This window comes from Trichomycterus rosablanca, chromosome 6 (assembly GCF_030014385.1).
Source record: "Trichomycterus rosablanca isolate fTriRos1 chromosome 6, fTriRos1.hap1, whole genome shotgun sequence".
Classification (NCBI taxonomy): Eukaryota; Metazoa; Chordata; class Actinopteri; order Siluriformes; family Trichomycteridae; genus Trichomycterus; species Trichomycterus rosablanca.
In genome coordinates this window covers 8,668,357-8,695,240 of record NC_085993.1, presented here as the reverse complement: position 1 = coordinate 8,695,240, position 26,884 = coordinate 8,668,357, and the positions used below count along the sequence as shown (strand labels likewise).

General features: G+C 41.6%; 1 protein-coding gene across 2 annotated transcripts in view; it reads left to right on the top strand.

The window, feature by feature from the left end:
• si:dkey-237i9.1 (SEC14-like protein 1) overlaps positions 1 to 26,884 on the top strand; it is a 45,830-nt gene that overhangs the window by 17,514 nt on the left and 1,432 nt on the right. The window contains exons 3-16 of one of the 2 annotated variants that reach the window (XM_062997369.1): positions 7,811 to 7,960; positions 8,292 to 8,423; positions 9,719 to 9,847; positions 10,666 to 10,912; positions 11,745 to 11,854; positions 12,682 to 12,871; positions 15,284 to 15,372; positions 15,662 to 15,732; positions 16,389 to 16,560; positions 18,082 to 18,216; positions 18,316 to 18,450; positions 19,293 to 19,544; positions 20,193 to 20,371; positions 22,781 to 22,807. In XM_062997369.1, coding sequence (XP_062853439.1) covers positions 7,811 to 7,960; positions 8,292 to 8,423; positions 9,719 to 9,847; positions 10,666 to 10,912; positions 11,745 to 11,854; positions 12,682 to 12,871; positions 15,284 to 15,372; positions 15,662 to 15,732; positions 16,389 to 16,560; positions 18,082 to 18,216; positions 18,316 to 18,450; positions 19,293 to 19,544; positions 20,193 to 20,371; positions 22,781 to 22,807 — 2,018 coding nt within the window. The remainder of the gene's footprint in view (positions 1 to 7,810; positions 7,961 to 8,291; positions 8,424 to 9,718; positions 9,848 to 10,665; positions 10,913 to 11,744; positions 11,855 to 12,681; positions 12,872 to 15,283; positions 15,373 to 15,661; positions 15,733 to 16,388; positions 16,561 to 18,081; positions 18,217 to 18,315; positions 18,451 to 19,292; positions 19,545 to 20,192; positions 20,372 to 22,780; positions 22,808 to 26,884) is intronic. The other variant, XM_062997370.1, reaches the window with a different exon arrangement.

The window sequence follows — 26,884 nt, the reverse complement described above, 5'->3', positions numbered from 1 at the left end:
TGACTTTACGTCTACAAGGTGGACCAACTAGTTAGGAGTGTCTGATAGAGAGTGGACAGTGAGTGGACACGATATTTAAAAACTCCAGCAGCACTATTGTTTCTGATCCACTCATACCAGCACAACACGCACTGACACACCACCAACATGTCAGTGTCACTTCAGTGCTGAGAATGATCCACCACCCAAATAATACCTGCTCTGTGGTGGTCCTGTGGGGGTCCTGACCATTAAAGAACAGGGTGAAAGCAGGCTAAAAAAGTATGTAGAGAAATAGATGGACTACAGTCAGTAATTGTAGAACTACAAAGTGCTTCTATATGGTAAGTGGAGCTGATAAAATGGACAGTGAGTGTAGAAACAACAAGATGGTTTTATTGTCAGTGTACATCAGTGTACATCCAATAGTGTCAGCCCTCCTTGGCCATCCTAATGGAATTAAAATTGCAAATGGAGACGACTAGATTGGGAGCAAATTTTGTATTAATGTTTTGCAGTTTGACAATCTGATAAGGGACTCTTGAAAAAGGTCACTTTTTATTTGCCATAATGAATTACATACAAACCAGCAGCATGCAGAGAGGCAGGGAACAGAAAAAGATAAAGAACATGTAAGTGGACATGTACTGTTCGGGTTACATTTCACACAGCTGGTGTTTTTGGCTCCAAACTGAATAAATCGCCTAAGATGATGGATTTGTGTATGCTAAAAATGTTTAATCCAAAACATTCCATTCCTTTTATTAATCATATTAATGATTTGTAAACAAGTCTTTCGTGACCACATCTGCATCTCATTCAGCTCCGCCTAGAGTCACAACCTCATAGAGTGAGATATCAGTCACACTAATTGCTATTACACTTTTATTTCTTTTCCAGCTGCTATTCTGCAAAGACCTGGTGTGAGGAGTTTACACCATTAGGACGATTTAAAAAGTTTACGGCGAGCCAGGCCTGGTTGTCCAGTCACTGCCTGACCCCACAATACTCGTTTGACTGAAGAGGCTCAAAGTCTGTCAGACGCACTGTAAAAAAAGTTCAGAAAAGTCTTACCCTTGAGGAGAAGAGGCTGTATTATTAGCCTCAGAGGGAGGGGGGAGTTTGATAAACAGTAAAATGTTAGTAGGAACCCAATGATTAACTCACTGGACTATTGATTAGAGGGCTGTTGTTGAATCATTGATCAGAATCTTTAATTAGCTAAAATATCTAAATACCTTCATGATCTACATGCTGTGCCTCGAAAGAGGAGCCATAAGTGTACCAACATTTTTGGTGTGTCTAAAAGAGTCATCAGTAAGTGCCTTTGTATGAATATCCTATTACATCACTGAATGTTTGCCTAATGCCTTATTTACATTGCAAACTGATCAGTCCATTGTTCACCATGTGGTTTATGTTGTATCACAGCCGACACCCACACATGCTCTCATGATTTATCCACTATTCCTATGCGTCACATTTTGGAAGTGTATCTTTCATCCGTCTCATGCTCGTATTGTAAAAGATGTGTCATCATGGTTTAGTCAGCACCTTAAAGACTCTACTGTGCTGTTAAATCCACCATCCTCTGTATCACGAAATCATTTCTGCATCACGAATGACTTCAGACGTCAAAACTGAAAAGCTTCTGGTAACACAATGGACCAGAGAGAGCTGGCCACCGTTCCAGCTCGACGCAGCATGCTAAATATAGACAGAACGTCGCTTTTGCCCGGTAAATACCCGTGCCCTTGCTTCAGTGTGTGTTCATGTCTCCGAAGTAACATTTACATACCAGTTCTACTGATTACAGATGAGGTTTAACATTTCGACATCCGAAACCTACAATCTAGTGGTGATAATTAGCTGCTCGCTTGCTGTTTGTACAAGTTAAACCAGCCATTAAACCAAGAACACTGAAATGACTTCAGATCTTCTGATAACACTAGGTTTCATGCCAACCTGCAATCTACTCCCAAACAACCGTCTCTTTATGTGTGCACGAAATACGACGAGCTGTGACCCCACGTACACTTTGCTGCAGGCTTAGTTTTACCACGTCTGCCTGATGTTTCAAACAAAAAAAAAAAGGTGAGAGCAGATCTGAGACCCTGGGTCCCTATTCACCACAAGTCCGCCCACATAGTGGTACATGCAAGGTATGTAGAGATATCAGAGTAAGGTTTTAAGTCAGTGGATTTCTTGAATAATGATGGTATTTTTACTAAATAAAATTTTTTACATCTTTTTTTGTTTACCCTGCTTTTTGTGTTTTGCATTTTTGTTTCAATTTCTAAATTATGATGCTAATATATTTTTCCCTTTATGCTTCTTTCACTTTTTTCCATCATGCTCAGTATCATGAGTAGAACACATCGCACCCACCACACAGCTAATCACAAACGTGCAGCAGTGTTTGCTTACAGTAGTGCCTCTGTCTTGCTATACACAATAAAGATTTGTGTGTGTATGTGTGTGGAACACACTTAGATAAAGATGGTTCTGTCTCCTGTCATGTTAAGTTGAAACAAACGCCGCCTCTAATGCAAGATTTGCCAAAATATCCGTCAGCCCCCTCTCACCCAAGTGTACGGGTTGTGTGTTGCGCTTCTCCTCCTGGATCCTTTAGTCATTTCATTGTAAAGTTCAGTTATTAATGAAATTAATGAAATAGTATAATGATTGCAATAATCACAATGGCTGGTACACAGGTGGTGCAACAGTAAATAAGGATCCAGGGTTTAGTCAGGTGTCTACATACAGACAAGATTGGCTATGTCTGTGGTTGGGGCACTTAGTGATTACAAGTAAACTGGACCTCCAGCGACCATGAGCAGGATAAAATTGTAGAATTTTCTTTTTTTTTAATGAATAAATTAGGTTAAAATAAATTATTATTAATAATAAATCATTATTAAATTTTTAAGTTCATAGACGTAAATTAATTAACAACAAAAAATGTAGCCACTGTACATGTAGTCTTTGTAATCTGGTCTTCCTGCTGACAGTGTGCAGATGTGCAGATTCACATTTGCATGTGGCAAGATTGAGGAGTGGCTGTGTTTCATTTCCCCAAGTCAAATTATTCAGCTGTTTATTTGAAACTGTATGTAACATGAGCAGCTCTTTACATGTCAAACCTGTGCGTGCTTCGCATTCGTTTAGTCATCCTCAGATATTCTAATAGTGATGTTGTGGGGTTGGGCACTGATTTTGGGCCAGAAGGTTTTGCTCACAGTCAGTGTTCAAGGTCATTCAGAAGATGAATGGGGTTGAAGTCAGGGGTCTGTCCAGGCCAGTAAAATTTCTTCATGTCAAACTTTATAGTCGGCACCACGGTAGGCAAGTAAAATGTTCTCCTGGCATCCTCTAAAACCAAGATAATAATATAGTGTGATTCATCCCTGCAAGGAGTATTTCCTTTAAAGTCCATTAGTGGTGTCCATTAGTGATGCACAGTGCACATAGTGATCAAAGAACATGACAATTTCAATATATTTTTCAACATTTGTGGCATTTAGCAGGCTTTACAATACTTGCTTACAACCCACGCAGTTGAGTATTATGAACGGGCCTTGCTCAGGAGCAGTGATGGCGGTTTCTACCAGCAACCATCTGATCAAGGGTCCAGTACCTTAACCACACAGCACTTCACTATATGAACTTCAGTGCTTGATGGTCCAAATCTGTGCGCTTGTGTGGCATCATAGCTGAGCTGTTGTTGCTTTTTAATTCACTTTGTTTCCTAAGGCAGCTCTAGGAAAGCTAAAACTTCATAAACTGGCATTGGTGGCAAGGTGACCATGGGACCATTCTTACTGTCAGTGTTTGTTTATGCAGCTTGTTAGGCTGTATGCTGAATGTTATGCACACGTTTGCAGTAGGTATGTGTAAAACAGACAAAGCTACATATCAGAAGGTGTCTACATACTTTCTGGCCATGTATTAAAGCAGAGATTGTGTGGATTTTGGAAGGATGAAAGACATGGAGATATATCTGGTTTTGAAGCAGTTTGTCTTTCAAAGCCTTAATTTAATACATAGGTGCATTTGATTACTATTCATGGTGCTTTTACAAGGCCGAACATGGTTTCAGGTTTTTGTTCCACCTGCTTGTTTAACGATTGCTAATTTGCAGTAAATGTTTGTTCATGGTGTGCAGTGTGTTTTCATTTTCTTAGTTAATTCCATTTGAATGAATATCCTGTACAAAACTGGTTCTTCAGCAAACACTCACCAACCACTTTATTATGTTTACCTACTCTTCTATGTATATTTATTGGCCATTGTACTTTGATGACCAAAAATATGTTGATGCCACTCTTAATTATCAAGGCTCAATGATTTAGCCACACCCATTGCTAAAATAGGTCAGGCTTTTGGGTGGCACCGCGGTAAATAACACTAGCCCGTTCACCACTGTGAACCAGGGTTTGAATACCTAGCGGGTGCTGTTGCCGATTCACAGACCCATTGTGACCCTGACCAGGATGAAATGTAGGTAAATCATGAAAATGAACTAAAAAGAAGTCTAAAACCTCTAACTTTGTAAGTTTGATTAAAGCCCTTTCTGGTTCCTTGGGTTGACAAGTTTGGTGTGGAGGAACTTCAGTGGCCTATACAGAGCACTAACCTCAACCTTATTAAACACGCTTTCAAGAATATAAAAATAAAAAATACAAAGTGTTTACACATATGTACACATATATTAAAAAGTAGAAAGTAAGAATATGTAAAAAATTACAAAAATATAAACTGTATTTTTAAAGAAAGTTAACCAAATATTGCTTAAAATTATTAAAAGTTATTAAAATGTATTGCACAAAGTACAGCAGGTATTGCACATATTTAAAGTTATTGCACTTCAGAGAATATTAAAAACCATGTGAATTATTGTGATAGAGATGATTATCTGCGTTTGGGGCGGTGCTGGTTGTATAGCCTGACAGCAGAAGGTAGAAAGGAGCTACAGTATCTCTCCTTTGAGCAACGCGGGTGAAGAAGCCTGTCACTAAAGGAGCTGCCCAGTGCTGCCACAGTCTCATGCAGTGGGTGATCGGTGTGCTCCATTAAGGATGACAGCTTGGCCATCATTCCTCTCTCTTCCACTGAGTCCACTGAGTTTAGCGTATTCCAGCTTGTTTGGATACTGGGGTCAGAGCGCAGGGTCATTGTACGGCGCTCCTTGAGCAGAGAGGGTTAGGGGCCTTGCTCAAGGGCCCAACAGTGGCTACATGGCAGAGCTGGGATCCGAAACTTTCAACCTTTCAGTTGATATCTCAAAGCCCTACCCACTAGGCTACAACTGTCCCTAATGATGAATTGGAACAGCAATTGCAGTCCAGGCCTTCTTGCCCAACATGAGTGTTTGACCTCGTAAATGCTTTTTGACTTTATGGACAGTGAAGAGGCAAATAAATAAAGTGGTTTTGCCACCTATTACGTGAATGCAGTGTAACAGTTCCGTCGGTATAAATTCGTTGGACAGTTTTTTTCTGTTCAGGTTGGATCTGTAGAGCTGTCCAGGATTTTAGCAAGGTTAGTCTGTCCTCATTGAGGGTGGGTGAAGGTGAGTCTCGAATCAGCAATCTCGGTGATAACTGATCCTGTGATAACAAGAAAGATCTGTAATCCAAATCAAGTGTTAGCTGATGGAAATGAATTGGTGCTTTTAGGTGGTAGCATTAATCAAACATTAACGTCTTTGTGTTGTCATAGAACTAGAGCGTTCTGATAAACAGAAGCAAACACTTAGAAAATCTTTGTGATGTAATAACGTGGAGAACATGATGCCATGTTGCCTTGGAACTTGTGCAAAATGTTTTTGTCATCTTGTGATACATGGTGTGACAAGAAGAAATTGTATAAGACCGCTGAAATTGCACAAATACAACTAGCTTAATGTTCACCTTATTTACACCACACACACTTTGCTCTTTACCTAACCAATTAGTAGGCACAGTGTTGAAGAAAACACTGTTTGAAACACCTGATGTTATTTCTTTCCATGCCAATACATAAAACATGACCAAACATGAATGTAACTTTTCAGTGAATGAAATAAATTTTTCTACGTACGTTCACTGGCCATTATACACTGATGGCCAAAAGTATGTGGACACCACTCCTACTCTTAATGATCAAGTTTAGGTGTTTAGGCCACACCCACCGGACGGTGGCTCAGTGGGTAGCACCGTCACCTCACAGCAAGAAGGTCCTGGGTTCGATCCCCAGGTGGGGCGGTCCGGGTCCTTTCTGTGTGGAGTTTGCATGTTCTCCCCGTGTCTGCGTGGGTTTCCTCTGGGAGCTCCGGTTTCCTCCCACAGTCCAAAGACATGCAAGTGAGGTGAATTGGAGATACAAAATTGTCCATGACTGTGTTTGACGTTAAACTTGTGAACTGGTGAATCTTGTGTAACGAATAACTACAACATGACGTTAAAATCCTAATAAATAAATAAATAGGCCACACCCGCCTCTAAAATAAGTCCAGCTCTTGGATGGCGCAGCTGTCTCTGTGTTTAAAACACATGATGTTGAGTGGCTATATGAGCAACGATTGGCCGGTTGCTCATATGGGGGGTGGGACAAAGAACCGGATGTGGGTCTCTCTCTGTCAGAATGCGATTGCGTTCTCTGCCGGCTGATTGGAGGCACTTACACAGAGATGGGAGAGGGTGCCCTTAGGGTGTGTCTCTCCGCATGCAACGCTAGGTGGCGCCAAACTCGTCAATGTGTGGGTGGCGAAGATGCATCTGGCTGCTGCTCGTGTTTCGGAGGGGATACGGGTTAGCTTCAATCACCTCCGTCAGGGCAGGGTTCGGCATAGACAGAGAGGAAGCACGATGCTAATTGAACAATTGGATGCACGAAAAAGGGGTTTAAAAAAAAAAAAAAAAAAAAAAAAACACATGATGTTGCTTCTTTTTATGCCAATTCATAAAACATGACCAACTATGAACTTAACTTTTTCATCACATGCAGTGTCCTAATCCACACAGTTGGATGGGTTTGGCTATCCTAAATTTGTTGTTTGTTAGTGAAACAATTAACAGTCGACAAAAGACTAAAATAGCTTTTATAGCTTGATGAGCAGATTTGTTTTCACTCAGTAACAACATTAACACAACACGGTGCTTGACCGGGATGTTTAAGCTTTTCGATAAGCCTGTATGAGGAAGCTCTATATTGATAACTAGGTCAGGACAGGTCGACTTCAGTCGCACTGAATCACTACACGCTCACACCGCCATGCGAAAGTATCTGCGAAAGCTCACAGTGTACATTTCTGAAGTGGTATTTCCTTTCACATGGACAAACCAATCCCAAGTCACTCTCCTCTGTCTCGGTTCCTCTTCCTGGTTTTCCGGCGTTTGTGCTTGTTTTTGTTTGGTGAGTGAAACGTGAGCAGTGGAAGGAGCAGCAGGGCTAGAACTCCCATTATCAAAGGCAGCAGGAGGGTTCACCCTTTTATTCACACGTTCTATCACACACATGTTTCTGTCACACACACACATACACAGCCAACCTGTTATTCAGGTCTCTGGTGGATTAATCAAGACATGTTCTGGAATGCACACAAACAAGCACACCAAAACACACAATACAACAACAACCCTGGTAAACTTAACAAGCAGAACCCAACTGATTACCAAGCAGTATTTTTTACCATATCAGCTGCTTTATTATGATCAGGGTTTGGTGTAAAGAAACTCTAAGCAGAAAGCTACAGTCAAACATGTAAAGATAATAAGATGCTACTGCTATCAGGTCATGATCATGTCATGTTAATACTGACCTGTCGATTGTACCTTTGTCTCGTTCCCAGGCGTATGAGAGGAGGTTCCCGACGTGTCATCTCATCCCCATGTTTGTCTCCAGTGACGTCCTCAGTGAGGAGACCAGTGAAGATAACTCCACACACAAAATCGAAAGAAGGTGCAAACTAGATGTGGATGCCCCTCGACTCCTGAAAAGGGTAATGCAACAACTGCACCCAAGTCAGCTCAGTTTTCTTGGTGATAGTTATTGCTATTGGACATCAGCGACCTTGTGTCCAGTGTTTTCCTTCTTCCAAAAGCATACAAAAGGTGGATTGGCTGCTGTAGGATGCCATAAGATGCTAGTGTGTTTTCCTACCTTGCACCTGGTGTTTCCTACAGTGACACAGATCAGAATGTAGCAGTTGATAAACAGGGTTTTTTCTGCATTAGTCAGTATCAAGGTTTCTTTCAGGTATTGTTGAGTTCTGACGAAGTGTGAACTCTTTGAACAATTCATGTGAACACAATCATTCTGGCTGTGTGCAGATTGCAGGCGTCGACTACGTTTACTTCATCCAGAAAAACAATCTGGACCACAAAGAGAGGACCCTGCACATCGAGTCTCATAACGAGACCTTCTCCAATCGGGTCATCATCCACGAGCTCTGCTGTTACTCGGTAAGATACACTCTATTTACTGTATGACTTGAACTGCCATTGCGCCCACCATTACACGCTTTTATGGCCAGCTGTCCACATACTTTTGATAATATAGAGTGTTGCATGTATTTCATTTTTGCTTGATTATGAATACTTGTGGTGCTGGAGCCGAAGGTTCTTGCGCAGTGACTTCTTTTTTCTTTGTCCTCATATTCCATCATTCAGCCCCAGTTCTGTCCCAAACAGAGTAACTAATCATGTTCTTCTAACACGTGCCTCAACACACACACACACACACACACACACACACACACACAGAACAGCCTGCGTGTTTAGCTATCCCGGTTCCTCCCCTCCTCTAGGGAACATCTCAGTGAATGTTTGGAACTGTATGCTCTTCAAAACAAGCATTCCACGTGAGTCTAGTCACTGCATGACTGTGGTGTAGGATGATGGCAAAACAGCTGATCTTAGATCAGTTTTCTTTAATAATCAGCAAACAGATCCGTGGGATCATGAATTTAAACCTGGTTCAAGCCTTACCACTGCTGCTAGTTGTAGTTGCTGCTGTTGGGCCCCTGAGACAGGCCCTAGCCCGCAGTTGCTGGCATTGTATTTGGTCCCAAATGTACATTACGTAAATGCCGTAAATGTTAATGTACAGTTTTATGTGATCTATTTCAGCAAGAACACTTTGCTGATTCAGAAATGTATTTGTTCTGTTACCTGCTGCTGTTTTTTTTTTCCCCAATTTTTGGAACATCTTAGCGGTGCTATCGGCCGGGCGGGCGCACATCTACACAGACATGATTGGCTATGTCTTATGTGAGGCTGACTAAAGCCCTGTCCAGGGAATTGCTGCCTTACACCAAATGCTTTCAGCTTAAACGGACTCACGTCAAAGGATGAAGTGGTTAATAAAAATGAAATAAAATGCATTAAGTGAGTGATGACCTTATTTTATGTGATGTGTAATTTATAACCGGTCCTGATGCAGAGTAAAAAAAAGACGAGCAGGATTTCAAGGTCATTTCACTGCACTGTGAGATTCAGGAAGAGAGAACGGGAGGAAGGGAGAAAAAGCCTTAAACACATCACACCGAATATTTGATCTTCCCACATTATAAAACTGTTTTCTCGTAGCATTTCGTAGTATTTACATTTTTGAATGATGTACCTCAAATGTTTCATCCTTTCAGCAGATTCTGTTATAGGTACAGATCACAGTTATCTGGTATTATTTAGTGCACCCAATTCTGCTTTTAGTTTTCCTGCCATGCAGATTCATTCTAAGTGTGTTAATTTCATACCAGGTTCATCCTGAGAATGAGGAATGGACCTGTTTCGAGCAGTCTGCAAGCCTCGACATCAAATCTTTCTTTGGCTTTGAGAGCACGGTGGAGAAGATCGCCATGAAACAGTATGCCAACAGCATCAAAAAGGTAATGAGTAATACTAAACAATAAAAATCATTTTAGGATACACAACAAACGAGTATAATGGATACGAAATGCTAGTCAGGCAGTTCACTTACTTTTGTTCTTTCTATAGCTACTGCAGTGAAAAACTGTTTAAATGTATTGCTTGGCACCACTGACACTTAAGTTTGAGTCTCAGCAGTGCTGTCAGCCTGATAGTCACAACTGGCAGTGTTTGAGGAAGGGAAGGTCGTATGCGGATATTCCATTTCCTCTTTGCCACTGCCAAGTGACTCCTACTGTCTAGTCTACAGAGAGCGTAGTGTGATCTTGATTCAAAAGGCTCTTTGCAAAAAATCCAGCACTTGTGAGGCATACAGTTGGTACGGGTCACCAAGTGCATAGGAGAACTGAATATATTTAAATTGGGACACACTATTAAGTCTCGTCTGGGGTACTCTGCAGCTCAGAGGTCTAATGAGTTTGAATTTTAATCCCAGGTGGTGCTCCCAAACTGCCTGGACGCACAAATAGTCACAAATGACCTTGCATGTTGGAGGTTGGTCAGTTATGGTTGAGGCACCTGCACCAATAGTGGGGAACCTATGAAGGTCATAGCATGTCTTTCCATACGTGTTATGGCCCTCTGTGAGATTTTCTTTTAAATTTGGGATTGTTTAATGCTGAATAGGTTTGATCCATTTCTCAGCATTTAGTAAACTAGCCAAGTCATTAAACATCAAGTTGTGGCCCTACAGAAAACAGACTTGCCAGTTCTTAGAACATGTCGTTATCATTATCATCATCTTAACCAGTTAACAGTTAATCTTTACCTTCCTTAGGGTAAAGAGATCATCGAGTACTACCTCTGTGAGCTAGAGGAGGAGGGCATTACCCACATGCCCCGGTGGAGCCCCAGCGACCCCTTTGTTCACCCTGTTTTGCCTGTTACACTTCCCGCACCCCCACCTACGCCCCCCATTGACATCACAACACCTGCTGAGACCAACAAAGAGGTAGCAGTGTGTAAAGAGGGCAGCAGCAGTCCAGTGGGCAGCACCAACGAGCCACTCGCTGCCACACCAGATGGTAAGAATTGCTGCTATTCCTGTTATATAAATAAAAAAATAAATAAAAAAATAAAAAAAGCAATCATAAACATTGTTTAGTAAGACTAAATTTAGTTCTAATCTTATGCCTTCCTGAAGTCCATGCTTACATTTACACTTTTATGCAGCACTTGTGGATTTTTTTATTTTAAAATATAAAAATGGATTGGATTACTACAGTAATCAAAGTTAGTTTAACTCAGTCAAACACAACAGGCTTCATTAACACGATGGGTCGAACCACTTTTCAGGTTCCAGGTCCGCTTCTGTCTAAATCTGCCTTGTCACTGTTATATTTTTCACTGTATTTCTTCAAAGTCAAATGGTTTGTTTATTTTACTCCCATTTGAATTGACATTTTTGCATTTCTGTACGTTTACATTTGTAACAGGGTGATGCGGCGAACCTAGCCTTTGTGGGGACACATCAGTGCACCCTTAGAGCCGGTCCTGAGCCTGGATAAATAGAAGTGTTGTGTCGCAAGGGCATCTGGAGTAAAAAATGTGCTAAATCAAATATGCAGACTAACAATCAGCTGTGGTCATGTCTGCCAGGAGCAGCCGAAATTCATTGACTCATTCATTGATTCCAAGTGGTTACTATTTGTATTCACAGATCCTACTTATTGAGGAAAAAAGATAAATGTGTGCAGGCAACCCTGTACGAGTATTAACTTTAGTTCATCTAGTCCTTACAAAAGCTTCAGACTGATTCAGTTAAGCTCACATACAGACAACTTACATGATTGCTTGCGTGTGTGTGTGTGTGTGTGTGTGTGTGTGTGTGTGTGTGTGTGCGCGTGTGCTTCTTAGACAAACTCGATGCCGACTACATCAACCGTTACCTGGGTGACCTCACACCTCTGCAGGAGAGTTGCCTCATACGTCTACGCAGCTGGCTACAGGAAACACACAAGGGCAAGGTGAGACTCACAGTCTGACATCCCCAATCTGTTTACAGACCTGTCGGGGCCTGATGTTACCTTTATAAACACTATAGTAAAGGTACTAATAATAATTCAGATTGAACATACTTCAATTAATACCCATACAAACTCATAAATACTACAATTAATACCCATACATACTCATAAATACTCATTTTTATAAATACCCATTCTCAAAAACAGAAAACCAGTGTGGACAGTGGTAGCTTAGTGAGTAGAGCTTTGGGCTATTAGTTAAAAGAGTTTGAATCCCAGACATGCAGCCACTGTTGGGTCCTTGAGCAAGGCCCTTATGCCTCTCTGCTCCAGGGGTGCTGTACAATGACTGACCTTGCACTCTGATCCCAGCATCCAGACAAGCTGGGATATGTGAAGAAAGAATTTTGTTACTGTACACATGTATATGTATATAACAAATAAAGGCCTTCTTCTTTGCTCATAAATACCCATTTTCATAAATACTTATTATGGGATGCATACTTTTGCTCTGTTACGAAGAAGCTCCTTTTGCTGTTTTCTCTTTGCCCATGTGATCAGCACCAAATTTTGGATGGTTCTGATTTTGAAATGTTGACAAGAGTTGACAACATTTTTAAGCTTGCATGACTGTGGACAGTGATCCTGTTTTCCATCAGCTTTTAATTCTTGGCAGATCAGCTGGTCACGTTTTTTCTAGCAACAAAGGACATTTTGGGCTTTCTTCACAACCTTGGCAGCCCTGTTTATATAAGCACAGATAAGTCATAAGCTGTAGTAAATGTAAACTTTTGACAACAACTTCCTTTTTGGGCAATTGCTCACAGATCCCGAAGGACCAGCACATCCTGCGTTTCCTTCGAGCACGAGATTTTAACATGGATAAAGCACGAGAGATCCTGTGCCAGTCTCTGACCTGGAGGAAGCAACACCAGGTGGATTACCTGCTAGATACCTGGAGCTCTCCACAGGTCCTGCATGACTACTACACCGGGGGCTGGCACCACCACGACCGCGGTAAGCTCACACACTCAACACACACCACACTTCATTATCATTATTCCACTTGTCCACCTACGACGTTCAAGTCATCACTCCCTCTGCCTTGTGAGTGTGTGTGGGATCTTTCATTCATCACTGCGTCAAAGCTTAGGCTAATTTTGGCTAATTTATCAAGCGTGTGCACTCTGACAGGGTGTCAGTGGGTAATCAGTTGCCATGCTGCTAGTGTGTGTGTCTGAGGGGGGAAAACGCCATCTGCGTGAGTGTGTGTTTTTAAGGAGAAACGAAGACAGTGATGTGAGAACACACATTTAACTTCAGAACAAATCTAAAATAGCATGTCATTTTGTTTTTCATTCTGAGAGCTGAGAGCTCCCTAACGTCTGTTCTGTTACCACATAGCTCTAAATGTGTGTAATTCTGTGAAAGATTTAACTGTAAGATTTGAAACCAGTAGAATTAAGGAACATGTTTAAACCACAGCTTCCTCTCTGCAAATTATGAAAACAACTGAGAAAGACGAGAACAAGGCTGCTGGTGTTTCTTTATACTGCTGACGTTTGTCCATTGGTCAGAGGACTGAGACAATGAACCTTTTTTTCCCCTTTTCTCTCTTTACATGAGCTCTATTTTGAGTGAATTTGAATACAGCACGTGAGTGGGGGGAAATATGAACATTCACTGTATAGCTATAAATATGAAGCACCTCCACCTAACTATTGAGTTCAGGTGTTGCAGCCACACCCGTTGCTCTGAAAAGGTCGCCAAACCATTGCAGGGCTTCAACAATCCCCTGCCTTCTCAGACGTAGGCAATCATGTGTGTGTAGGCACCCACTGGTCGATAGCACCACTGAGATTCTAACCCAGATCTCAGAGGTGTTGGGCTAGCATCACAGACTACTGCACCCCACAAGCACTTTGCTGATTACATGATTTGGAATGAATAAAAAACTTACTGGATTAAGGAAAGTGCAAAATAGAGGAAACTTTCGTGCATCTCTGTCGGTCATTATTAATATTATTTCCTCCATCTTTGGGTATGGTCATTGAATGACAGTCCAGACAGGACCAGAAGGGACAGGATTTTGTGGTCATAAAGCAAGAGTAGTTTTGTTTGTTTTTGAGTTGTTTACTTCGCTCTAACGTGAATGATATTTATTTTATTTTTATTTAACCTTTATTTAACCAGGCAAGTCATTAAGAACTGCTTCTTATTTACAATGGTGGCCTGGCAAAAGGCAAAGCCTCTTGAGGAACAATCATACAAACAAATTTACATAAGACACTGAAAACAAACAACGATGATCACAATACAATAACACATAGTCGAATCATCCAGCAATAGTATAAAAGAAAAATCAATTTGTCATACAGCTGCATGTATCTCTTAAGATATCTGTAATTTGTTTTTTAAAAGTTGTCTTAGAAATAAATGTATCCAGCCTTAGAGTTTCTTGCAGTTTGTTCCAGTCTATGGCTGCAGCCACTTGAAATGATGACTGACCAAAAATGGTGTTCGTTTTAGGAACCTTCAGTGAAATATGATGAGCAGCGCGAGTATAATAAACTGAAGATGAGGTTTGCAATAAATGACACAAATAGGGAGGAGACAAACCAAGCAGGGTTTTGTATATGAGCATAAACCAATGAATAGCACGACGAGTGTGTAAAGATGGCCAGTTCACAGTAGAATAAAGGGTACAGTGATGTGTTTTATATGGAGCATTTATCGCAAACCGAATGGCAGAGTGATAAAGTACGTCAAGTTTCAGAAGATCACTTTTTCGAGCTGACCTGTATATAACATCACCAAAATCTAACAAGGGGAGGATGGTCATTTGTACAAGTTTCAGTTTAGACTAAGAGAGGCCCGCATTCTATACAGAGAGCCTATTTTTGATCTAACCTTAGATTGTAATTTACTAATGTGATATGAAAAAGTCAGTGTGCTATCTAGCCATATGCCCAAATATTTATACTCGGAGACCTGACTTAAAGTAGCCCCATCGACAGTGATGATGTCATGGACTGCTTGGTGAACCGAACCTCTTTTGCCAAACCACATAACCTTAGTCTTGGTGGTATTTAACACAAGATCCAAATTAGAAAAGGCCTGTTGGACCATCAAAAAGCTATTCTGGAGCGATGAAAATACTGCCTCCGGAGATGGACCAATAGCATACAGAACTGTATCGTCCGCATAAAGATGGATTAATGTGTCTTCAACAGAGTAAACAATGTTGTTTATGTATAAAGAGAATAATGTTGGACCTAAGATCGAACCCTGAGGCACACCTTTAGTAACAGATAGAGGCTATAACGTGTCTGTATGTATGTATGTATGTGTGTGTGTGTGTGTGTGTGTGTGTGTGTGTGTGTGTGTGTGTGTGTGTGTGTGTGTGTGTGTGTGTGTGTGCGTGTCTAGATGGACGTCCCCTCTATATTCTACGTTTGGGCCAGATGGACACCAAGGGTCTGGTTCGAGCTCTGGGGGAGGAATCTCTTCTCAGACATGTAAGGACTGCATTTCCCACCATGCTTTGCTGGAAATTGTTACGGTTCCATTTGGTCGCTTCTCCTTTTGGTGCTGCTAAGTGTTTTAATATCAGCTGTGAGCTGCAGGATATGAATAAAAACACTCTTTTTTTATTGTCAGCTTTGATCTAGCAGTGACAAAATAAAACCTGTGAAAAAAACTGAACTAACTGATCTCTCTCTCTGTGTGTGTGTGTGTGTGTGTGTGTGTGTGTGTGTGTGTGTGTGTGTGTGTGTGTGTGTGTGTGTGTGTGTTTGACATGATTAGGTTTTGTCTATAAATGAGGAGGGCTTAAGAAGGTGTGAGGAGAACACCAAGGTCTTTGGACGGCCAATCAGGTATGAGTACAAGGCCGTGTGTGTGTGCGTGTTGCCATATATGTATATGCGTCATGGTTTAAAGACCATTATTTTATTTGAACCGTTCACATCATGCTTTTCAGTTCTGTAATATGATTGGTGTGTAAAGGAGTTATAACTTTAGTTGATTTTACCTTCTGTTAGGCTATCAGACTATCACGTGCCCCACAAACATGCATCAGTCGCCGGAGTCACAGAGAGCCGACTTATGTACGGAGAGGGCGCTATGCTGCCCCTCATACAGGCGTCTCACCCACCCAGCAGGGTCGCATGAGCAGCGTTGGGGAACTCAGTCGATCGACCTCTCTTCCTTAAACACGATCAAATGCGTCTCGGCCACATCGACAGCACAACTGAGATTCAAACTAGAGATCTCAGCAGCGCTGGACTAGCACATCAGACCGCACTGCTAACTTTAAAAACAGTACTCTAAAAATATCTGGACACCCAAAGAAATTGTATGCTTCCAACTTTGTGGCAACAGATTGACAAAGGCTTCTTCCTCTTCCAGCATGATTATGTCCTTGTGCACAAAAAGAGGTTCATAAACACGTGGTTATTTTGTCCTTTTGTTCCTAAACAACACATTGTATGATTTTCTTGTCTGGTTCTTTTGTCTGTCCCTCTGTCTGCAGTTGCTGGACATGTCTGGTGGATCTGGAAGGGTTGAATATGAGACATTTATGGCGTCCAGGTGTAAAAGCTCTGCTGCGTATCATCGAAGTAGTGGAAGCGAATTACCCAGAAACCCTCGGCCGTCTGCTCATTTTGCGTGCCCCCCGAGTCTTTCCAGTGCTCTGGACTCTGGTAATGGATCACACAGATTTACTATTTTAAAGGTTTACGTACACCTGTAACCGATGTTTTTCTGCAGCTGTTCTTTTTGTGTGACTAAATAATCAGAGCAAACGATTATTATTACAGATATGTTAGTGGTATTTCTGTTAAACTGCAGTTTACAGTGATACAGCAAGCTTGATGTAGAAAGTTCTGTAAAGTCATTTTACTGTGGCGTTGTTTTTAATCCTGTACAAGTTCTTATAATAGCACAGATGCTGCATGATGGAATTTACCAGATTGTCCGCAGTGATGCGCTGCTGTATCAATAATGAATCTCTACTGCCCCCTTGTGTCAACATTGTTGTATTAAACTACAGCAGCATATTTTTCTTTTGCTGATGCTGTATTTTGGGGTCGCCACAGTGGATGGATCATTCTGGTCCCTATGTCTAATTTTTGCACAGTTTTTACACTGGATGCCCTACCTATTACCACCCTCCTATTTTTCCGGGCGTGGTTCCGGTTCTAATAGCTAGGTTCATATAACACCATGTTTTTTTCCCCTGTACTTGTTAGCACAGCTTAAGATTCAACCCCCTGGAGCTCATTTATTGCTGTTACCAGCAGTGTGGCTCTTAACATTATGCAACACCAGCTCACACCTGCACCAGCTGACTTATTTTTGCACATTCTTTCTGCACAATAAGAGCAAATCCAGCAATATTTGCACTAATTAATTAATATAAGGTTTTTCCATTGGTTGTGTTTACATTTTCACTTAACAGTAGGACATGTACCTGTTCAATGTGCTTTTACATTTTAGCTGATTGTGCTCATGCTGGAAAGTGCTGTATGAGGAGAACAGTATTTGTGCACTGGTAAAATCGCAGCATGATGGAATTTGCTAGATTGGTCACAGTCTGATACATTGCTGTATCACTACTGCCCCCTTGTGTCATCATTGTAGAGTAAATCTGCGGCTGCAATCCAGGCTAAATATATTTATATATTATGTAATAATGATGATTTTTTTTTTATTGTAAGCCAGTTAATGAAATCTTGATGTAGCCTTCTCAGAGCACTGACCTGGACCATTCCGAACACATATGGGGTGAATTAGAATGGGGATTAGGAGCCAGGCCTTCTAGTCTAACATCAGGATTTACTTTGGCTCACAAGATCAAATTGTATTAATTGCCTAGTTACACATGAACAAACAAGAACAAAAATAATGAAAAGAGTTATCTTTTTGACGCGTGGGTGTGTGGTTCGAGATTCTGTCACATGAAGCTTGGTGTGGCTCTCTGTATGTGATACGGCTCAGTGTGCGAACACAACACTGGCAGGTGATAAGAAGTGACCGAAGATTGGGCACGTGTCAGACAGGGCGTGTGGTGATCCGACTTTTCTTGATCAGATTGAGGGCTGTGCAACCGGTAGCGGATTTACAATCAGAAAATATAAATCACTTGCTGTGCCAAGTGATACATTTTTATTTGATTGGGCTCTGTGTAACTTATGTGTTTGCTTTCTAAAATCTGAATCCAGGTCAGCCCCTTCATTGATGAAAACACACGTAAAAAGTTCCTGATCTATGCCGGAAACGACTACCAGGGTCCCGGTGGTCTGGTGGATTACATAGATAAGGAAATCATCCCCGACTTCCTGGGTGGAGAGTGCATGGTGAGTGGGGTAGTGGAGCTTGGCACACAAATGTAAGCGTGGCATTAGGTATTTGTAGTTCTAACAAAACTCTGAATGCTGTGGTTTTGATGTTAACAGTGTGAGGTTCCAGAGGGCGGCCTGGTGCCCAAATCTCTGTACAGAACTCCGGAGGAGCTGGAGAACGATGATATCAGACTGTGGACTGAGACCATCTATCAGAGTGCTAGTGTCTTCAAAGGAGCTCCGCATGAGGCAAGACATGCACATCGATGCACAGAGAAGTTTGATTGTTCATGTGCAGGAAACGCCTTCATTGTCAATTATTTCATACTGATTTCCACACTGATTTATGCTATTTTTCTGTGCTGTACTACATGGGCAAAAGTATGTGGACACCATTTCTAATTTCTTAAGTCATGGCTAACAGGTGTATACGATTTTAGCATCATGTTTTACACACTTTGTTTACATTCATGACAGGACAGGTAGTTACTGGTTACACAAGATTCATCAGTTCAAGTCTTTAATGTCAAACAGTCATGGACAATTTTGGAATCTCCAATTCACCTCACTTGCACGTCTTTGGACTGTGGGAGGAAACCGGAGCTCCTGGAGGAAACCCACACAGACACAGGGAGAACATGCAAACTCCACACAGAAAGGATCCGGACTGCTCCGGAATCAGTAAACCAGAAGATCTGGTTTTGAGAGCTCCATAAAGACCTAGTTTAATGAGTCTGGTGCAGAGCCACAGACTCAGGACCTCAACCTCACTGAACTCCTTTGGAATGAATTAGAACATTGATTGTGAACCAGGTGTCCAGTACCTGACCTCACATGTGCTTTAATTTTAAACAAATAGGCACAAATTCCCAAAGACACACTTCAAAATTTTATGGAAATTTGCCTTTCAGACAAGATTAAGCTCTTGTAGCTGCAAAAATGGTTTGGGAATGGGAGGTCAATCAAGCTTATTTGATAATCAGGTGTCCACATACTTTTGGCACAGCAAGTTGTTTTTTCTTATGCAGTGTCCATTACAGTAGAATAAAGTGATTTTGATGCCATGATGTATCTTCTCGTTTCTTATACAGCTGCTGATCGAGATCATCGATGCCTCCTCTGTGATCACGTGGGATTTCGACGTGTGTAAAGGAGACGTGGTTTTCAACATTTACCACTCCAAACGGGCCCCTCAGCCGCCCAAGAAAGAGGCGCTGGCGTCTCACGGCATCACGTCTCCCGGGGGCAACAACGTGCAGCTTATCGATAAGTCGTGGCAGCTTGGGCAGGACTACAGCATGGTGGAGTCGCCCCTCACCTGCAAGGAGGGAGAGAGTGTACAGGTTCGTATGAAGCTACAGGAGAAACTGTTTCAGCTTCAGTGCTGGACATTTAGCTGTTATACACTCTTCAGCCAGAAATAAACATGTCACAGTGTTGGACTTACTCCAGCTGTAATGGATCATCTATCATATCACGTAAGCATGCCGTTGCCAGTGTGTGGGTATAGAAAGGTGGGTGTGGGTAAGGACACTGTGATTCCTACTGTCCCGACAAAGAGCCGGCACAGGTGGTGACAGAATGTAGAGAGCATGGCATGATCTTCCATGCATGTTGGAATCCACCGCTGTTTAGTGTAAAGAGGCAGCCTAAGGCTTCGTTCATGTCAGATAAATATGTGCCAATCTGCAGCCCTTCTCAGCTAGTGTGGGTGTGGCGCATGTGAAAAAAAGAATTGCAATAAGTAACTGGAAACTACTAGAATGGGGAAAGAGTGGCTGAGGGGTGAGTAAGTAATATTGGATATGTGATTAAATAATTGTGTGGGTGAGTAAATGGCTAGGTGGGTAAGTGTAATGAGTGGATGAGTGAGTGAGACAATATTAGTTGATGAGTGGGTGAACGGATGACTCAGGTGAGTGAATGTGTGTGTGTTTGTATATAAATCTCTCTCTTTTTCTTTCTCTCTCTCGATTGCTCGTCTTATGTAGGGCTCTCATGTGACTCGCTGGCCTGGTTTCTATATCCTGCAGTGGAAGTTTCACTCCATGCCTGCTTGTGCCACCACTAATCTGCCACGTGTAGACGACGTGTTGGCGACACTGCAGGTTTCCTCTCACAAGTGTAAAGTCATGTACTACACTGAGGTCCTGGGCTCCGAGGACTTCAGGTAATTACCACCCACCATCTTACTTACTCACCAGTTCAGTCAGACATCCATTCACTTACCGCACTCAGTAACATCCTCAGAAATGCATCATCAGAGTCTGGTTCCACTCTCCTCGTGTCTTTATCCTGCACAACAGGCTCTTCCGGTTACCATAACTGTCCACTGTCAAACCACACTAAGTATCAGAACAGCAGCGAATGGGCGTGGTTCTTTAGATTCCTGTAGAATCCATCTAAATGCATTAGTAGTTTAAAATCATTTTATATTGTACAGCACATTCACACTGTAGGATTTAGTGCTCAATTCTGATTTTCTGCTCAGATACGATGGTGATGTTCATGCCAGCATTGTAACATGAACTGTATCTCGTTTCTGAATTGCCCCACAAACACACTGAACATCACTTCAGCCCAAATTCATTCACTACAAATATCACATTCAAATGCAATCTGCAAATACAATGAATCCTATGTTTAATTGACTTTGTCCCAACAAAATGAGATCCAGAAAGAAATGTTTTGATGTGACCTTCGGGCTGGATAAACTCGAGGGCCCTGACCTTAACCCCACTGAGCTTTGGGATGAATTGGAACGCTGGTTGCAAGCCAGGCCTACATCAGCACCTGACCTCACAATTGCTCTTTTAACTGAATTGGCATTAGGTTTCTAGACTTTCTCCACTTTCTTCAGACTTCCTCCGGAGCCTTTTAAGTCGTTGTGATTTTCACACTACACGACTGATTGGCAATAGGGTGTCACACACTACACGATCTATCACCAGGATGAGTCGGTCTGGTCTCCCAAACTACGTTTTATCACAAAAACAAACACGAGATCTAAGAGGGGTTTAATAAAACCGGGTCCAAAAATGCACGTCAACAAGAAGCGAGTGCACAAGTTCTTTGTGCGCTGATGTGCAGCGTAAAAGCAAAGATGAAAAATAAATGAATCCTAGTGGATTTGGCAACACGACCAGCAGGGATTGTCTGTTCTGTAGTGAGTTGTAGGTAAATAAATATTTTTTTTGCAATGCAGTGTTGGTATTATGGTTTGGCATGGATGATAAGGTTACAAATACTGTAAAACTTGAGTGTATGCTGATGTATTCTGATAGAAAATATATAATGCCCACATTTTTAGATCTCGTCCCCCGGGTTTCCAAACCTCGTATCTTGTGTTCTCATTGGCTGTAGTTCGACACCGCACTCACTGCCAGTCGGCCGACTGATTCAGATATTTAACATGCTAGATATTTTATTTCAGTCTGCGAGTGCCCGGCGAGCGACTAACGGGCCGCCCGGATCGAGTCGTTGAACAGTTCACACATAGCGATTAAGAGCCGAGCTTTAATCACTGAGCAAACGCCGAGTTGCTTCTGAGCCGGAACATCTAGCGGCGAGCAAAAATCAGGGCAAAAATTGTGTAGTGTGAACTAGGCATTATGCAGCCTAACAGGAAACCTGCCTGTTTTAATGCATACGTATTGTTTATCTACTAAAGTTTACATACTAGAACAGAAAAAAAAAAAAATTATGGCGTGTGGCACATTTAATATTTAATGTTTTATAATTTGGCAAGTAAACATAAAGAGAGAATAAAAGATTCCACTCTGTACTAATTAAGATTATTTTCAACTGAATTGGTGCCCAAATTCTTGCATCAGTGTTTTTGAATGGAAGGCTAGTTAGAAGCTGAACTGATCAGACAGAAGTCTTCAACAGATCAGATCTGTATCACATTTAAAGTGTCATAAAAATGCTTCACTTAGGTCACAAGAGGGAAGCAATCAGAATTGAGCCACTTGATTCTGGTGTGTGAATGGAGTTCATCAGTTCTGTAATTCACTTTCTGATTTTCTGCTCTCTGTAAGGTTGGTTTTTACAAAAAACTGAGAATTTTGTTAGCAGTTCAGAAACTTTGCTTTCTGAAAGTGCAGATATTTCCATAGTACAATAGTTACAATTCACACCTTTAATGACAAAAACATAAAAAATACAGAATTTTCATAATTGTTTTATATTATTTATACCAACTGATTTCAGGTGTTGTTCCTCAGTGTTTTATAAATATATAAACACATAAATGTATGAGCATAGCTGCATATTATTCTGATATTAGCATTTATAACACGATTCAAGCCTGCTGCTCCTCTTTCTTTCCTTCTTTTCTCTCTCGCGCTTTTTCTTTTTGTTTCTCTCTCTCTTTCTCACTTTTTCCTCTCACTCCTTTTCTCTCTTTTTCTTTTCCCCTGTATCTTGTGCTTTCTCTTGCCTTTTTGCACTTTTTCACTCCCGCTTGTTCTCTCTCCCTCACTCCCTCACACACATGCACACACACACACTCATTGTTTCTCTTTTCTGTGCTCATTTCCTTACAATTGCTCCTTTTTCTGTTTCCCCCCCCGTAAAGAACGGCTTGCTGCGATGTGCAGAGTTTGTAAGTGATCCTGTTTGCCGTTAGCCAAGCTTTAGCGTTGTGCTAACGAAGCTCTGAGTGTTAGCATTAACTACATGCTAACACAGCACTGTTGAAGCACTACTGTTCACATGCTTGGCTTGGGTTTCAGTAACTCCAGCTGATAACTAAGCATGGATGAGGAAACGTTTGGGGGAATAATATCTGCACAGGTTTTTGACACTTACTGAGTGGAGATTTGAGCATTCAGGACATGTCTGATGTCTGAACTTTGCTCCTTTAGTTTTGTACTGAAGTTTAAAGCTTTAATGTTGCTAACGTAGTGGAAGATTATAAGTAGACATTAGCAAACATCAAACTTTATTCCAAAGTTATCACACAATTGTGGTTTTAAACATTAGAAGATAGATGCTGATCATAATTAAATTCAGGTTTTATTACTGTGTAGCAAGGAGTTTTAGCAAGGGGTTTGCACTATGCTAATTTGTGGTCTTGAGCTTCCATTGCTATAAAGCAACATCAGCTTTATACCTTCAGTGCAAAATTAAAATTGCAAATTATGGACATGTTTTTTTGCTGAAAAGTGGAAAATCTGAGTGCATTTTCCCCCAAACTGGTCAAAGCTAGAATAAATTTGCAAAACGCCCCTATAGCTCGGTAGTAATCCAATTCATTTCAGGAACTGTTAAGGTCATAGAAAATGTCCTAATCATTATGGAGTATTATGCCTCCTGTTCCACTGCATGCTACCCTGTCGTACGGTATGTTTTTGGATCCTGATCCCATATTAGAGGTTTTTTTTTTTCCATTGCCAAGTGACTCGTACTGTACCTAAGTACCTGTGCTTAAGTCAGTTTCAGAGCGAGGCTGTATGAAACAGACAGTTAAGTGGTTAAACACTGCAGTGAGAGGGCGCCCAGGTGGCGCAGCGGGATATTCCACTTGCACACCATAACCGAGTTTCTGAACTCCCCGGTTCAAAACTCGGGTGTTGCCACCGGTCGGCTGGGCAACATCTAGCGGGCATAATTGGCAGTGCCTGCAGCAAATACTAATTGGCCACCGTATCTGCAGGGTGGGGGCCGGACTATGTGTGGGTGGGTTTTCATACGCTGTGTAAGGACCCTGATTGGCATCTTGGAAGAGACGCCTGTGCAGAATGCAGGGGCGAGAAGAGGAGGGCTGTGCACATGTCAGAAGAGGCGTGTACAGCGACGTGCTCTCCTCGGATGCAATCTGGCATCTCTCAGCAGCGGTAAACAAAATTTAGTGTGTTAAATCGGGAGGAAAATGGGGAGAAAATGCATTAAAAAAAAAAAAAAAACTGCAGTGAGAAAAAACCCACCCAGGGCTACAGAAAATTAGCAGGGGGGACAAACCTGAAAACTGAGGAGAATGCAGTTATCTTCAGTGAACTACTCCTCATTTATAGGTACTTTTTGTACAATTAGAAACAGACAATGGCACTTCAGCTTTGGATAGTTCTGGATTTAGATACATACCATAATGTACCGTGCAGTGGAAAGGAGGCGCTAGTGCTCTAGTACTGTGTATTACAGTAACGGATGCAAAACATATAGATTAATGCTATAAATGTTATGGGGCCTTGTGCAAACGCTTTTGGTGTCTTATATGCAGAGACTAAACTTAAACCTTTATGCTTAAACCAAAGACCAAAAACGTCATGGCTGAATTCCAGTGCTGTTTTATCGTTCTATTTACCTTGGGTAAATCCTAGACTCCGGCCTATGGTGTGTCTTCTTAAGTGATGTTGGTTAGATGATGTATTGAAGGGCAGGATCACATCAGCATCAGTGCCAGTTTTTCGTTCATCAGACACGACCAATTTAGTCTGGTGGATGCCCAGCCAGGTTAGTAGCACTGCTGAGATTTAAATTCAAGAGCCTAAACACTGTAATAAGCTGGCATATCAGAGCGCTGCGCCACCTGTCTGCTGAAGTGATGGCGTATTACGGTAGAAGGGTCACATCAGTGTCAGTTTTCCATTCATCAGACGCGACCAATAAAATCTGCTGGATGCCCAGTCGGGTTGGTAGCACTGCTGAGATTCAAATTCAAGAGCCTAAAAACTGTAGTAAGCTGATATATCAGAGCGCTGCGCCACCTAAATTCATTTTTTGTTATTTAAATAAGTAAACAGATCTTTTTTCGGGAATACACCTAAATATTGCATTATAAGTTTTATTTATTAGCAATAGTTTTAACAGTATTATAATATTTGATTTGTAGATATTTGGTGCCCCATATGAGGAGTGATCATAGTACTTACATTACTCTAGAAAGCATGATGGCCATTGTTTGTAAAATTGTCATGTGATCAATTTTAAGGTATTTATTAAAATGGGCCACCATCCCGTTCTAGTATAACGGAACTAGAGTCTAAACACCAAAACAGTTTCATCAGATGCGTTCATTTTAAATTTGGTGTACTGCATATCTACCTGATATTGTAGTAATTAATTTATCTTTTGACTGTTTTTAATCATTGATTAAATCTCGTACCCTGTGTAGTGCACGGTAATACAAACTAAGATCAATTTAGGATTTGTTTTATGGTAGCATAACCTAGACTGTTCCTCAGCGGTCTCATATTTAGGTGATAATTGATTTCGACTATCACGTTTACACTGTTCAATCCAAAAAGACTTACATTTGTGATTGTATACAGGACACCCAATGCAGACTTAAGGGCCTTGGTCAGGCACCCAACAGTTGCAATTTGGCAGTGGTGAGGCTTAAACCAGTGATCAGTAGTCAAGTACCTTATCCACTGAGCTACCACCACCTTCAAGTGCTTTTATCCAAAGTGACTAACAAGGTTTTTAGACCTTGAACAGGCAGCAGTGCCACTTTAGCAGTGGTGAGCCTGCAATCTCACGATCACCACTTTAACCACTGCGCTACCACTGTTCTACCACAGCAAATCCACTGAGCTTTCACTACAGCTGCTTTGTTTATTTTAGTATAATAAAGCTGGATTTTATTTCGGGCGGCACGGCGGCTAAGTGGGTATCCCCAGGTGGGGGCGGTCCGGGTCCTTTCTGTGCGGAGTTTGCATGTTCTCCCCGTGTCTGCGTGGGTTTCCTCCGGGTGCTCCGGTTTCTTCCCACAGTCCAAAAACATGCAGCCAGTCTAACTGGAGACACTGAATTGTCTTATAGGTACCTGGCCGCTAGGATGCATAAACCAGTGCATTGTAGTGCCTGTCCCAAGCCTGGATAAATAGGAAGGGTTGTGTCAGGAAGGGCATCACGATCCGCCGGAAACCCCTAACGGGAGCAGCCGAGGAAATAGACTGATAGAAAGCTGGATTTTATTTCCCCAGCTGTATTTCTGTAATTGAGCTGATGAAACATCTTGACATTTCTCTGCTAGTTACTGATTATGGTGTTCAATTAGCAACCTGATTTGACTGCAGCTTTTTAGGATTAGCTTGTTTGGCGACACACATTTGTTTCTTTGTAAGCGATCAGATGCGTCCCATAAGTTCTGCAGACTTCCCGGGGGGTCAGCGAGGGCTTGTTTAATGCAGCACTGGAACACGGTCATGACTGCTAACCTCATCTAAAGCTTTTTCTTCTTCACTAACACTGAAGGAATTCTTTAAATGCTAACATGGCTAATGTCGTCTGGGATTGTTGGAAACATGTTTTGTCATTTCTGAGCTGATTTGTTTCCTGAGTAAAATTTGTGGTCAAGGAAGAAAATAAAGACTTTTTAAGATCAGCCATGTTAGCATGTGGATTTAAGCTAGATGTAGGCACAAGTCTTTCCCTCAGGTTCCTAGCAGCAGCAGAAAATGTTTATACAGACTGTTCGTAACATCGCCTTGAATGTGGGCACGAAATGGGCATTTTTTTTTGGCTGGGTGTGTTTGGTACGTTTAACTGGTTTGATTTGATTATTTCTCAGGTGTATTTAGCAATCCTAAGGCTCATGTCATGTTTAAACCTAATTCGGTCTGTCGAAAGACGTTCTGTTTGCCAGATGTTTTTCTGATCAACAGCAAAAGCTCAAAGGAAACCTTCATCAAAACATGCTAGTCTTCTTAATGCTGTTACAGTCCAAAGCTAAGGA